The sequence below is a fragment of the Vombatus ursinus genome, unplaced genomic scaffold (genome assembly GCF_900497805.2).
Source record: "Vombatus ursinus unplaced genomic scaffold, bare-nosed wombat genome assembly UNPS02007284.1, whole genome shotgun sequence".
Lineage (NCBI taxonomy): Eukaryota > Metazoa > Chordata > Mammalia > Diprotodontia > Vombatidae > Vombatus > Vombatus ursinus.
In genome coordinates, this window is record NW_020947062.1 from 17,002,026 (window position 1) to 17,017,927 (window position 15,902).

The 15,902-nt window shown below is 37.9% G+C and overlaps 1 protein-coding gene across 3 annotated transcripts in view; it reads right to left on the reverse strand.

Annotated features, from left to right (window-relative positions):
- DLGAP5 (DLG associated protein 5) overlaps positions 1 to 15,569 on the reverse strand; it is a 41,021-nt gene extending 25,452 nt beyond the window's left edge. For 2 of the 3 annotated variants that reach the window (XM_027849318.1, XM_027849317.1), the window contains exons 1-4: positions 15,115 to 15,567; positions 6,022 to 6,284; positions 4,656 to 4,867; positions 1,546 to 1,608 (exon numbers count right to left, since the gene is read on the reverse strand). In XM_027849318.1, the coding sequence (XP_027705119.1) occupies positions 1,546 to 1,608; positions 4,656 to 4,867; positions 6,022 to 6,256 (510 nt within the window). In that variant the 5' untranslated portion in view covers positions 6,257 to 6,284; positions 15,115 to 15,567. Of the gene's footprint in view, positions 1 to 1,545; positions 1,609 to 4,655; positions 4,868 to 6,021; positions 6,285 to 15,114 lie in introns of all 3 variants that reach the window. The other variant, XM_027849319.1, reaches the window with a different exon arrangement.
- Between the last annotated feature and the right edge of the window lie 333 nt (positions 15,570 to 15,902).

Sequence of the window (15,902 nt, forward strand, 5' to 3'; positions counted from 1 at the left end):
CCCAGATACATCTACTATTAAGCAAGGTATCTATCAAAGTGTCTGTTGAAACCTGTGCAATAGATATTTAGTCCACTTGATCTCTGCCATGAAAATGGACGGACCAAATTCCTTTGAGTGATTACAGACACAGACAAGCTTCATAATGCCTTGGGGCTTGATATAATCATCACAATGCTATCTGTGAGCAGAACCTGGAGAATGGTCACCATCCACCTGGAATGTTTGTATGTTTGTTTGTTTCTTCCTTCCTTCCTCCCTAACATTCTAATTCATTATTTATTTTTGACTTTAAAAAAATTTTTTTGAGTTCCAAATTCTCTCCCTCCCTCCACCCTGAAACAAGCAATTTATCAATTATACATGTGAAATCACACAAAACATTTTCATATTAGCTATATTTTTTTAAAGTAAGAAAAATAAAGTGAGAAAATTATACTTCAATTTGCACTCAAAGTTCATCAGTTCACTTCAACATCAGTTCTCTCTCTGGAGGTGGAAAGTATTTTTTCATCATGAGTCACATGGAATGTCTTCTTGACCCAAACTCTGTCCTGCATTGCCTCCATCACATTATTCCTCATCTGATGTATTCTTATAGGGTCACGGAATAGGATGATTTCTGTTAGAACTTCCAAGGAACTGAGAATGATCTTGATGTAGAGATTCAAGAAACCTTGCTATAACAGCTTGTAAGGCAGTTTTGTTCTATGGAATGAAATACTTTTCCGAAATCAACAATAAGTACAATGAGATCTCTCAATATCTTTCTGTTAACTGAGACTCACTATTAAATAATACTTGCTTTCTTCTTTGTAATCTCATTGCTTAGCATAGAATTTACATATAGTAAGAGCTTAAAAGGACCTTTCCATTCACTCATCTTTTTCTCATTTTTCTTTTTTTAAAACCAATTCTTATCTTGTTCTTATCAGTTTTGAGAAGCTGATGCTTAGAATGTACAAAGACAGCTAACTCAGGGATAACTCCCATATCAATATCAAGTCTTTGTTAAAATGTAATTAGTTCTGTTCTTTCTTGGACTGGGTTGCTCACCATGTACAGCACTTAAGATTTTTTTTAAAGAAAGTGTTTATGATATAGAGGCATGAGGCTTTGATATTATAAGTATTTAGCTTCTTTCATTTCTTTCTCATGAACCATATTTTCATACATATTTCTTTCTATCCTTATTTTTTCTACCTTTGCATTAAAGTCATCACATTATCAGAATATATGTTGATTTGATAGGTCTCATCAAGTTCTCTATAGAATTTTGCTAGCACCTTAGCAACCAATGTTGCTAACCAAAAGCTGCCATTATTTTCATGGTGATCTTTTTGCAAATACTTGTCACTAGTATGGCAATATGCAATGATCAAATGTTCCTTATTAAAGCACTGGAAGGGCTAATTGGTCTAAAAATTTCACAGAATTAACATTATTTCACAGACGGTAAATATCTACAGGTGTGCAAAATCCAAAAAATTTACTATTGATTCTTTGAGAAGACAACAAAGAGACCTCATAAACTGATTAAAATACCTTTGGCTGATCCATTTGGTCCTTAGCCTTTGACCTTGTGATCCGTACAGAGGTCTGAATAGCCTAGAGTAAATAAAATAAATAAAAGAATTTAGAGAAAAAAAATCTAATGGTCAAGGGATGTACTTCTGGGCCCTCTCTATTTTTTTTTTAATTAACTGCTCCATCTTTTCAATACTATTCCATGAAATTGAGAGCAAAAGAGATTCTCCCCATCTACTTAGGTTTTTGCTTTCCTCAATGAGGAATAAATTCCCCAGACGTTGAGCGGCTTTACTGTAGTGTTTCATTTATTTGTAGGGTTTTAAAAACCAAGTTTTTATATGTAGATTCACAAATTACATCTTATTTCTTAAAATATTCGTTGAAGGAATTATTTCAAATAATTCTAAGGTATGGTCTTATTGGTCATGTCCCTCAGAATCAGAGAACCTCAGAATTGGAAAGGACTTTAGAAGCCATTTAAACTAATGTCTAACTAAACAGTATCCTTTCTATAGCATGGCTAGCTAACTTTAGCCTAAAGATGTTGAGAGAAGGGGGAAACCCACTATTTCCTGAGAAAGCCCATTCAACTATCTTGAATGATTCTAATTATTAATTCTTTTCTTAAATCAACCCTAAATTTATCTATTTGCAACTTCCAGTTACTGTTCCTACTTCTGTGCTCTGGGACCAGGTAGAATATGTCTACTAATTCTGCTTCCCCAAGTCAGTCCTTCAAATACTCCATTTGGGGAAAAGGGTTAGTGTAACTATTTTAACCTCCACATTTTCCTTGTCACTCAAAGATGAGAAACTTGATCACTATGTAAATGTAAAAGCAAACATAAGTTTACCAAATTCTATATCACTGAGGCTTTCTTGGATCAAATACTCAATTCAGGCAAATACAAAACTGTTATTATCCTACCTATCAGAGAAGAAAAAAAACTTGAATTCCACTCCCCTTATCCCCAACTCCACTGAACTTTCCCCTGAAAGCTAAATTTTGTTGTCATAATAATTCCTAGTAACTTTAACCCAAAAGACTTTCCGGAAGCATTTCATTTTCCCAAGGGAAAACAACTGCTAATCAAACAAAGTAGGTTTTGCTTTGCATTTGTTTCTATTTGTTTAAAAGATTAGCAGCCCAGGTGGGGAGATGTTTTCTGGGAAACCTATTTCTGACTCCAGGGGTTTTAAGTAATGATTGTAGGTGTTACTGGCATGCTGAAGACTTAAGAATTTAAAGAGAAGTGTGTAGGGGGTGAGTATAGAAGGAAATAGTTCTAGTGATGGGGAATGATGAGGTCAATAATTATTTTAGTCTACATGAAAAGACAATATGCTGAATAATGCTGAATAATATCACAACTCTTACACTGATTTTAATGTATTTAAAAGCAGAAAGTAATTCAAGTACTCTGATGACATTATCAATTAGCTTTAAAAGGGTAAATTAAATTTACAAATTGGCATGGCTCCAACTTACCTGAATCATAAATTAAATGAATTTTAGATAATGTTTAAAAAAAATCAAACACCATCTATAGCACTCTTACCGTTATTTGTTTAGGGAGTTTACCATCATGACACTGGACACTGGCCTGCCTTATTGAATAGGCTCCATGGTCTCAATATAGTATTCTGTCTCTTATGTTGGCAGAGAAAGATATTTTGTAGAAAATATGTGGCTGCTTACATAAAATTAACCTCAAAAGATTAGTGATCTACTTGGACATGTCCCGAAATTCATTATGGAACTAATCTAATTAACCTATTGATTAATTTAAATGCTTGATTCTATTGTTTTAGCAGAAGCCTAGACTATTGAAGTTTTTTAAAGCTTACTATGTCCTACGTGAAGTAGTAGTTGAAAGGTTGAAGTTTTCACAAAACAGTCCACAAGGACTCCAAGAATATAACTCATAGGTCATTAGTTTAGAAAGATTACTCTCTAAAAATGTGTTATTTTTTATATTTACATACTTTTCTGCCTTTATCAAATAGCTTTGTGAGGTCTTCTTGCAGTTAATGCCCATAAGTTTGGCATTTTAATATCTAGATGAGCTTAGTATTATCTGAAAACAGATATTAATTGCATATTTTCATTTCCAAATCCTATTTAATGAACAAAAGAATAAGCAGAGAGAACTCATTAACCCTCCACTCAGTTTAAAAAGATAATGTATCTGTATTAGGTATTGCCTAACCAAACAACAGCTATTATAAAACACATCCATAGACACAAACTTACATGCCGATTCATAGAAATAAATAGTAATAGTCTTTCGCAAAGAAATGTGTCAATGCTTTTTGAAAGTCTTGAAACAATGAATTAAAATTTACAGTGGCTAAGTAGGTTATTTTTGCCTTCTAGAACATTATTCAACTTTTATCTACAAACACTATTCAACATTATTTTTTTGCTAATTCTTTATTTCTACCTGCATTTTAGGCTTTTCTTTTTTTTTTTTTGATGACGCAATTGGGGTTAAGTGACTTGCCCAGGGTCACACAGTTAGTAAGTGTCAAGTGTCTGAGACAGAATTTGAATTCAGGTCTTCCTGACTCCAGGCAGGAGCTCTATCCACTGCTCCACTTAGCTGCCCCTAACATTTTAGGCTTTTTAATTGTAAGTTCTGATACTTCTAGTGCCTCTGACCTATTTTTTTATGTCTCCAAAAATCTCATTTCCCAATTATATCCCTTGTAGAAATAAAGTTATCTTAGAATAGAAACTTCCTATCAGCCTCTGAATTCATTAAGTTAGTATGCACATATCATTTATGACCCTTAAGAGGTAGCTAGGTGTCAGTAGATAGAGCACTGGACCTGGAGTTAGCAAAACCTGAGCTCAAATCCAGCTTTAGACACTTACTAGCTATTTAAACTCTAGGCAAGTAACCTAAATTCTATTTGCTTTAATTTTCTCATCTGTAAAATGGGGATAATAATAGCCCCTACCTCCCAGGGTTGTTGTGAGGATGAAATAAGATGACACTTGCAAAGCATTTTTCAAACCTTAAGGTACTATATTAATGTTAGGTATTATTATTACATTATTCTTTAAACTTTTACAAAGATTCCAGTTAGCTCATTTTTGTCCATTTAAGATGTCAGTTTACCTTCTTTGGTTCAGGTTTCACTGTCTTCTGTCCTGAAGGAGGTCTAAGAAACTGCGGTGGGTCAGGTTTGTAAAGCCCAACTTTAAATACTCCTCCTTTGGCTTTCTCTCGCTGCTCTTTCATTTTTTGAAGCAGCTTTTTCTCTTTATACTGCTGAAGCATCTCCTTTCGCTGATTACTCAGCATCTGGCGAATACTACTGATAGTTAACTCTTAAGGCAAAAGAAACAATACAACATGTGAGATACTTAAAAGGATTGTCTAGCCCCAGTGAAATCAGCCACCATGACTTAGTATAAGACCAGCTGTCCAGCTATGCATCAAGTCATCCTTCCCTGAACACTTTCAGAAAGGTTGTTCCTAACTTTTTACATTCTCCATCCATTTCCAATTCCACTGTCCTCTCAATTAAGAAAAAAAGTCAATGTTTTATCGATGCTTTTAAAAACCCTTTACGATCACCATCTAACAAACTGCAATTTGGCTTCTTAATGTTATGATTTTACTGAAAACACATCTTTAAATATCTTAAGTAGCCTCATCCTTTCCAAATTCAGTGGTCTTTTCTCAGTTCCTTATCAGACACTGTTGAATAGCCTTTTTCTTGACATTATCTCTTCCCTTGACTGTCCTGAAATGAAGCTCCCTCAATTCCACTTTGTCTTTGATTCCCTTCTACATTCCCTCTCTTTTCTTTTTGGTCCCTAACTGTAACATTCTCCAAGCCTTAGTCCTTGGCCCTCTGTTCTCTTTAAATGTGTCTCTGTGTGTATTATCTATACTTTCAGTAAACTACATATAATTATACACACACACATACCCTTTTCCACTGGTGAACAGATTCTGGCTCATGGTATCAAATGTCACTTCGATACTAACAACTCAAATTTTTATTTGCAACCCTTCTTTCTTAACCAAACTCCAGGATTACATACATTAATTAGTCCTGCATCTTCAATTACCTGGCCCTTTCTACAGAAATGTTCCACATATTACAACTCTAATTTTTCATTCATATTGATGGCACCATCATCCTCCTAGTCAACAAAACTCAAAGGAAATCACTGACTCTTCCATCTCTTGAACATCCTATCAGGCGCTATGTCCTCCATCTGCATAATTTTTTAATATCTTTGTATCTCTAACATCTATTGGGTGGTTAATAAACATTTGTTGAATTGAATTCCTGTAAGGGAGTTGTGGCTATTGTTACTTTTTTACAACATCCATATTTAAAAACCTTTCACCCAAAGTGTTTACTTTGAAGCTCTACCTTCTCCACACGTGATTATCCTTTGGATCAATTTCTTAAGAAGTTTTCCAATGATTTTCCAGCTATAAGCTGGAAATAATAAGCTATACTCACTTGGCTTGACAGTGTCCTTTTCCAGAATGTTTTCAACGGTCTCATCTAGTGGGGGAAGATTTCTCTCTTCTAAGGATGTGATATTGACATCTATTAAGCCAAACTGTCTATTCTGTTCATATTTCTTATATCTGTTTTCCTTCCACGTGATTGATTTCCGGCGAGCAACTTTGGTTCTTATCATTTCTATGCTTGTATCCCTTCTGTAGCGATTAGGAATTGATGAAGATGCCATCTTATTCCAAAAACAATCTTGCTTATTCCTGGATAAATACAAAAAAGAAATTACTGAGATCTAAATTTTGTGGTCTATAATCTTGTTATTCAAGGATTTATTAGCACCCAATATTTTTGGTACATCCCAAATGACAATATAGTTTATCTTTACTTAAAACTCCTTTGTATGTTAGTATCACTGATAAAAAAATAAGTAATAACAAATCAATACCGGGGACAAGTTTTATTTCTAAAGTTTTTTTTTTTTAAATTTGGTCAGGTTTGAGAAAATGGAAAAGGAAGAAAGTAGCTAGAAAAGGGAGAGAAAGGGTCAGTTGATCACTAAGGCTTTTGGTATCTATGGTTCAGGAAATGCCAAATGAGCTGTCTTTTTTGTGCTTTTCCAAAAAGTCCAGTATCTTTCCATAGAATATTGGTGCCCTACCAAGGTTATCAACTTCTGAATTACAAATTACCATTATCCATGAGTAGTAACAAACCACTGATAATTCAAAAAAATAATTCTTCAAGTGCGCGTGCGCGCGCACACACACACACACACACACACACACACACACCACTTGTCCTTCTTTCCCTGGCACTAAGTCTCTTCCAGTTCAGGTGCCTAGGCTTTCCTTGATTAGGTAGAAGAATATCTCATGTATATGAAGCAAAAAGAAAGCTGGTTGTATAAAAAACAATCATTCAACTGTGTTTCTGTGAATTTCATCTTTATATGCATACTATCTGTGTTGTGGTCTTTTTCTTACCATGGTTCCCAACAGACATTACAAAATTAGCTTCACCAAGTAATAAATATTTATTGCTTAAAAAATTGCTTGTATTGGCATCTTTTGGGCCACAGAAAAATATGAGGCTAATAAATATGAAAGCCCAAGTTTCTATATATACATAAGTTCTCTGGAACTTACTTGCAGAAGATTTAAAGTAGAATTACATGAAAAATCATCCAAGGAGCCATGCTATGACCTCCTTCCTCCCTCCCTTCTACTGAAAAAGAAAAGTTAAACCCAATGTAACAAAATATATATAGTAGAACAAAATAAATTTCTTTGTTGGTCAAGTAAAAGGAAACATGTCTCATTTTGCACTCAATCTTTCACTTCCCTACCAGGAGGTGGGTAGTATGTTTCATCCTGAGTCCTCTAGAATCATGGTTGTCATTTCACTGATCAAAGTTCCTAAGTTTTTCAAAGTTGTTTGTCTTTACAACTATTCTCCTGGTTCTGTCCAATTTAGTCAACATCAGTTCATACAAGCCTGCCCAGGTTTCTCTGAAACCATTCCCTTCACCATTTCTTATGGCACAATAGTATTCCCTCACATTTATATACCATAATTTGGTCAGTCATTCTTGATGAATATCCCCATCAGTTTCAAATTCTTTGATACCACAAAAAGAGCTATATGGGTTTTTCTGGGTACATCCTTGGAGCTTGTTTTTCTTAGGACTTATCCCCACCTTAATCTACCCTCACTGTAATTTCCCCTTCTCCTTTCACCCCCCCTCACCCCCTGCCTTTTCCCTATATTTCCCTGTTAAGTGAAATGTATTTCTGGATTCAGCTCTGTGTATGTATTCTTCCTTCTTGATTAGTTTAGCTGCTTCTACCTTTCTAACTTGCATACATGTTATGTGAAATAATTTCGTCTAGCCCTCCTCTCCCCTCCAATGTATTCCCCTTTCTTTTCACTCTTCTTTTAACAACACTGAGACATAATAGAATCCCTCTTAGGCTTTCTATATAATTAGATTCCCTATAACCCCTGAAGATGATAAAGTTCAGAGTGAACATATGTATCATCTTCCAGAATAAGTTTAGCCTTATTTAGTTCCTTATATTTGCTCATGTTTACCTTTTTATGTTTCTCTTCAAAGTTTCTATGGAGCTCTAGTTTTTTCATCAGGAATGCTTGGAAGTCCTCTGTTTTCGTTAAAGATCCACTTTTTTTTTTCCTGCTGCAGCATTATATCTCATTTTGCTGGATAAATTATTCTTGGTTGTAAGCCTATATATCCTTTGCCTCCTGGAACATCATAGTTCAACTTCTACTTTCATAGTGGTAGCTGCTAAGTCATGTGTGATCCTGACTAGATCCTCAGTTAATTTAAATTCTTTCTGGCTACTTGCAATATCCAGACCAGAATTGTCTGGATTTTGGCTATAACATTCATGGGAGTCTTGATTTTGGGGTTTCATTCACAAGATTACTGGTGGATTCTGCCTACTTTCACTCTGTCCTCTAGTTCTAAGAGGTCTGGGCAGTTTTCTTTTATGATTTCTTGATGTCTAGGGCTCTTTTTTAATCATAACTTTCAAGTAGTCCAATGATTCTTAAATTTTATTTTCCTCAATCTGTTTTTGCACATTAGTTGTTTTTGCTATGAGATACCTTACATTTTCTCCAGTTTTTTCAGTCTTCTGACTTTGTCTTAATATTTCTTGTTGTCTCATGTAGTTATTAGCTTTGGTCCATTCTAATTTTCTGGCAGTTCATTGCTTGAGCAAGGTTTCATACCTCTTATAGCAAGTTGTAAATTCCTTTTCCATTTCTTCTTCTTTAGCACTCATTTCTTTTTCATTTTTCTCTATTTCTCTCATTTCATTTATAAAAAATATTTTAAACTTTCCTTTAAACTCATGCTTGATGTCTTCTGTCACTTCTCAGTGACTTTATGCCCAAGCTGTGTTTTTCTTTCAGGTTTTGTATTGATTCATATGGATTTGTGTCTTGGTGTCCCTAACACCATAATAGCCTTTTTTTTTTTTAATGGTAGGATTCTTTTTTTTTTTGTTTGCTAATTCTTCCAGCTTGTTTCTTGACTTTGGACTTTATGTTGAGAACAGACACTGTACAATTCCAGAAGGAATGTCTGGGCTGGTCATGATGCTGCCTTCCTGGGAGAATTGAGTGCTATGTTATTCAAGGATCTTAAGGAGAGTTCAATTTGGGGACCTCCAAGTTTTCAGTGCTGTCTGTATGGTCTGATCTAGAGTAAAAATTATTTGCTGCCCTGGTTTGAGCTTTGCAAGTTCCTAAAATGGGTTTAGTTTTGATCAACAGGCCTTTGAGCTTTTCTGCTTTGAGTTCCAGTAGACTGCTGTCAGACTCTACCACTGTTAGCCAGCTGGAAAGCTCTATTGCCACAGAGGGAGAGAATTGCAGATGCTTCATTAATCGGGTACTCCCAGATAGTGACAGAATTTTCTGTTGGCACCTGTTCCTCACTTAACACAAGTTTAAGTCTTTCTATGCTGAATCTGGGACCTCTTCTTGTCTGGTATATAGCCTCTCCTATTCTGGAATGCTCCACACTGTGTGCCTTTGGCCAGGCCCAGTCCCCAGTATCCATAGACCTCTGTTTGCTTCCCTATGGAGCCACAAAAATGGCTAAGTGTGATTTTTTTTCCCTTGAATTTATCGATCAGGATCTGGTCCAGTGAATTTTCTAGATCTGCTTGGAAGAGTTTTTTGCAGGGAACTCATTATATTTCCTACTATTCCACCACTTTGGCTCCACCTCTCACTAGGGCCAGAAAGTGTTAAAGTAAAGTGACTAGACTTCTGGCCAATATGGAGAAGCCCAGTTCTGCCACATAAATTCCAGTAAAATATGAAAACAATTTCCAAAAGAAAAATGATAAATATGAAGAATTGTTAAAGCACGTATTTCCATTCAATCCAGAACTGCACAAAAAAATGGCCAGAAATTGGTGGAGGTAGGTAGAGAAGTTTCAACAGGGAAAGTAGCATTATTGTAGGTAAACTGGAAGGCAGTGTAAGTAGGGGGGTCCTGCCAAGGAAGTCAACACAGATAAATCAGCCAGAAGCCAAGGGCCCTGCAAGCCATTGTAAGCTCTACTAACTGAGAACTTGAAGCAAGATCCAGACCCTGGACATTCAAAACAGAAGCTGAGGATAGAACCAACCCCTATAGACCACTGTCCAGAGAAATATTACTCAGGCCACTGGGACCCACTATAAGAGAAAAGGTCATTTTAGTACATGAGCTATGCAGGAGGCCTGAGACTAGCACTGCCTATAGCATCCCACTAGGGCCTGTCAAGGAGGACACAAAATCCCAACTGAAGATCATGCAAGACAGAGTTTGGCCAAGGCTAGAACCCATAGTGGATTACTGGGAGACTGAGGTAGAAATGAGGCTAAGGTTAATGTTGGGGCCTAATGCCAGCTACTCCATTTAGATCACCACTACCAAGTAACCAAGACTAAATGCAAAATCCTAAACCAAAAACTGAGGCTGAGGCTGAAAATGAGTAAATAGAAGAAATAAAAAACAATGAAGAAATACTATAGGTTCAGAGAAGAAGTTCGAGAAGAAGGTAACACCATGATGACAAACAGAACCACAGAGGTAAAAAAAGCTTTTGTCACAAAGGCTACAAGAAAAAAACATAGAAGAAATGAAGCAAGAGAATAAAAGGAAATTGTAAATAAAATGAGAATTTGGAGGAAAAAGAGAAGGAAAAGGAAAACAAACAGCTTAGAACAGAAAACAGAAAATCTTACCCAAATAGAGGATTCCATGAAAAACAGAATGGCACAAATAGAAATCAGTGATTGATTCAGTCAGTCAATAAGAATTTTCAGTAAGTGTTTTCTATATGCCAGGTGTTACACTAAGTGTCAGAGATACAAAAAAAGACAAGCACACATTGCCCTCAAGAAGCTCATATTCAATGAGAGGCAGTATACAGGTAAATGTACTCTGTGTGTGTGCGTGTGTGTGTGTGCTGTGCATGTAAGTGTATATATACAGCAAAAATGGAAAATATGGAAGATAATCTGGGGGGACAGGTATATGTGTTTGTAGGACCAGAAAAAGACCTTTTACAGAAGGTCAGATTTAAGCTGAGTCTTGAAGGAAGCCAGGGAGCAAAGGGGGAAAGCATTCCATGCATGCCAGGGAGCCAGTGAAAATGCCCAGTTAGGAAATGGTGTTGCGAGTGAAGAACAGTAAGTAGTTTGGTGTCAGCGGATGGCATCACACATCATGCAGGGGAGAAAGGGCTGAGAAGACTGCAAAGGTTAGAAGGACCAAGCTGTGAAGGGCTTTAAAAGTCATTGGAGTTCACTGAACAGTGGCGGGGGTGGATCGGTGGGTGGGGGGAGGGTGGTGGTGGTGACATGGTCAGACTTGAGCTTTACAGAGATCATTTTAACAACTGAGGAGAGGATTGCCTAGAGAGAGCCTTGGGGCAGGGAAAACAACCAGCAGGCTACTGTAGTAATCTAGGCTGGATATCAGCATGGCATCACTGTGGGAGCTGAGAGATGCAGACATATACCGGAGATGATGTGAAGATAGAAATGACAAGACTTGGTAACAGATCAGATGTATGGAACGGGTGACAGTAAGGAATCAAGAATGAAACCTTGTGAGCCTAGGTAACTGGGAGAGTGCTTGTATCCTTGACAGTAATAGAGAAATTGATAAGGAGGGTTTAAAAAAAACAAAACTGCCCACAGCAAAAATGAAAAAAGTAGTAATCACAATATATGAAGGAAATAATTTCAAACAGTTTTGTCCAGTTATATGCCAACCTGTCAAAGTGAATATTTAAATGAAGTAGGTAAACAGCTATAAACATAGAAAATATCCCCAATTAAAAGAAATAGAAAAACTGCATAACCCAATCTCAGAAAAGGAAACTGAATATGCCATAAATGAACTCTCAAAGTGGAGGGGGGGGAATTTTACTTAGGACTAGATGAATTTACAAATGAATATTCTCAAACACAGTAAAGAAATTAGGGAAAGAGATAACTTTTGTAACCATATAAGAGTTCATGTACAGGGAAGAACTCAGAAAATATCAGTTTTTATTACATGAAATTGAAAAATTTTTGCATAAAATCAAATTAAGAAATAATTAACTAGGGAAAAATACCTTTGTAACAAGTTTCTCTGATAAAACTCTGATATCCAAGATATCCAAGAAATTTATTAAAATATGTAGGAATGACAGTCTCTCACCAAAAATAAATGGTCAAAGGATATAAGCAAGCAATTCTCAATGGAAGGCATCAAACAATCAACAGTCATGAAAAAAAATGTTCCAAATAATGAAATAACCCTGAGGTTTTATTTCACAATGTACTCATTGATAAAGATGTTAAAAAAAAGGAAAATGACAACTGTTGGAGGGTTTGCAAGAAAACATGCATAATGGTGGAGTTGTGAATTGGTCCGGGGTAGAGAACCTTAGACCTTAACAGAACAAATCCCCTTAATAAATGGATTTGTTCTGTAAAACTTGGACTCGGTCAAAAGGCTGCACCTAAAGACCCAGAAGGCCATATGTGGCCTGAAAGCCACAGGTTCCCCAACCCAGTGGCCATTCTGGAAAGCAATTTGGAAGTAGGTCCCAAAAAATTGCTAAGCTATGCATATTCTTTGACCTGGCAATAGCAGTGTTAGGCCTATACTCCAAAGAGTTAAAAGAGGGAAAATATTCTATGGACAAAATATTTCTGGCAGCTTTTTGTGTGGTAGCAAAGAATTAGAAACAAAATGGGTAATCACAAATTGGGGAATGGTTTGTAACAAATTACAGTATATGAATGTAATGGAAGAAAGAACTGTTTTCAGGGAAAATGGTAAAATCTGTATGAAATAATGAACAAGTGAGCAGAACTAGGAGAACAGTTTATTGATGACTGTGAAGTAAAACAACTTTGAAAGACTTAAGAACCATAATCAGTGCAATATCCAACTTAGACTCTAGAGGACTGATACTACCCACATAATAACAAGTCCTGATAGAGAAGATAATGAAATTAAGGCACAGTCATACATTTGTCTCAGCAAAAGGACATGATTACTTCCTCAGCTGTAATTATTCATTAGAAAGATTATAGGTTCTTTTGGGGGAGGGGAGGGTTTTAAAAATCAATGAATAAATAAAATGATTTTTGAGGGGAAAAAATCCAGGCTAGATTTATACAAGGAATATAGGGCTGGTTCAACACTACAAAATTATAAACATAAACATCATTAACAAAAACAATAAATATCATATTCTTATATCAATAAATGACAAAAAAGCTATTTAATAAAATGACAATTTCTCACGTTAAACACTTTAAAAAGCATAGGAATACAGCATTCCTCAACATGGTATAAATAGCATCTACCTAAAACCAAGCACTAGCTTTACCTATATTGGAGCTGAAGGAGCTAGGAGGGTATAAGCACACTAATACACTGCTAGTGGAGCTGTGAAGCAATCCAATCTTTTGGAACTGTGCCCTAAAAGTCACTATCTATGCATACCCATTGACTCACAGTTACAACTACTAGGCTCATACCCAAAACCACATTTTAAAAAATATTTGTAGCACCACTTTTTGTTGTAGCAAAGAACTGATATCAGAGTGGGTGCATATCAACTGGAAAATTACTGAACACATTTTTCTTAAATGTTATTACACAATTAATACACCAGAAAAGAATTCAGAGAAACTGGAGAGTGAGCTACTTATATAATGACAACACGGTAAAGAGAAATCATTAAAGACTTAAGAACTCTGATCAATCAACACGATGACTCCAGAAAACTGAGGTGGATCTATACTTAGCACACAGTTGATGGGACTAGAGATGCAGAATGAAACGCAAAAATTGGCTGTATTTGATAAACGTTTTGAGTGACTCAAAAAATACCATAAGGGATGGTTTTCTCCCCTTTTAAGGGAGGGGGGTTTGGCTAGAAAGTAGCAATAAGTGATTCCAAAAAAGGAACAAAACAAAGAAAATGTCATTAATAAATTTTTTTTTTAAACGGAGAAAATGAAATTCACATGCTGTACGACTTTAGAATTGCTGTTGTTCAGTCCCTCAGACTGTTCATGATTCTACGGACTTGTTTTCTTGGCAAGGATATTGGAATGGCTTGCCATTTCTCTCTACAGAATGAGGAACCGAGGCAAACAAAATTAAGTGATTTGCCCAGGGTCACACAGCTTATAAGTGTCTGAGGCCACATCTGAACTTAGGAAGATGAGCCTTCCTGACTTCAAGACCAATCCTCTATCCACTGTGCCCCCTAGCAGTGTTAGACCTGGGCAAATACCATTAGAATTATAGTATGTTAATGCAATAGAGGGCAGCTAGGTGATGCTGTGCACAGCGTGCCTGGCCTGAAGACAGGAAGATCTGAGTTCAAATACTCTCAGACACTAGCAGTGTGACCCTGGACAAGTCACTTAACCCTGTTTGCCTCTGTTTCCTCATCTGTAAAATAAGCTGGAGAAGGAAACAGCAAACCATTCCAGTATCTCTACCAAGAAAACCTCAAATGGGGTCACGGAGAGTCGGACATGACTGAAATGACTGAACAACAAAAATTTGATAGGGACTAGACTAGTGATTCCAAAGGTATAAGGAACTCGCAGATAAAGAAACTCCCTCTAGCAATGGTGATCGGCACCATCTCCGCAGTTTATGGCTTTGGAGAATTGCTTAGAACACCGGGAGGTTAAGTGATTTGCCCAGGGTCACCCGGCCAGCATGTGGGTTTGTGTCAGAAGACTTGAACCCAGGGCTGGAAGACTTGCCGAGGCAGCTCTCGGTGCACCAGTATGCGCCACACAGACTCTATACACGATGTAGGGACTAAATAATTTCTTTCTCTACAACCGTCATCCCGGGCGACGCTAAGGCCAGAGCCCAGGGACGCAGAGGCGGAGCCACTTCTCCCCGGAGAGACCCAAACTGCCCCTCTCCAGAGGTACAGGCACCGACGGGAGCCTCCCCGCCCTCACGCTATCCCACACATACACTCCCCCCTTCTCCCCCTCCCCCAACTATCCCCTCCCGGACAGACCTACCTGCGAAACAGACTTTCCTAACAAAAAAGGATCTGGGGAAACTATCGAAAGAAAATCATAAAAACACCAGTTTTCCCCCCAAACCGGAAACGCCCAGTTTTCAAAATGAAGTCAGCCCGTCCACCTCCGGGACGCTTAAATTTCCCGCCTCCAGCTTATGATTGGTGGAGCTCTATCGGGAGCCTCCTGATTGGTCGGTTTAGGGAGCCTCCCGGATTGGTCTAAAGCCGGAAACAAAGGAAAGAACGCGATTTCTGGGAGGGGCCGAAGAGGAAAAGACTGACGTCTGTAATTGCTTTCGGCTGGTCTGTTTCGGCGAACTGAGGGGCTGGTTGGGGCTCGGCAAACTGTCGCCATCGTTTCTATTGCTTGTATAACGGTTTTTTGTGGGTGCTGTTCAGCCCGCTGGGGAAAGCCACGGGAACTTGGGGAATGCTGGCTGCCCGCCGACCTGTCACCTCCTCCCCTCCTCCCTCCCTCTGAGAGCGTTGGCCTAGTGGGCGGGGCGGAAGGAGGCTTCCGCTCTTCCGGTTGGTTCCGGGAGGGAGGGGCTTTTCGGCGCGGTCACCCCCTCCGCGGGCTGAAGCGCGTTGGCTGCCGTCTCACTCGAGGTTGTATACAGCAGCATGTTCCGTCCTCGGGGGGGGGGGGGGCACCTCCTCTCGCCTCCGCCCCTTCCCCGCCGCCTCTGCCCGGATCCTGGAGCAAGTCTGTGGGAGAGGCTGGGCTGCTCCAGAGGCTTCCGATTCGCATGGCTCCGAGTTCTCTCGGAGGATTGGGCGAGCGGG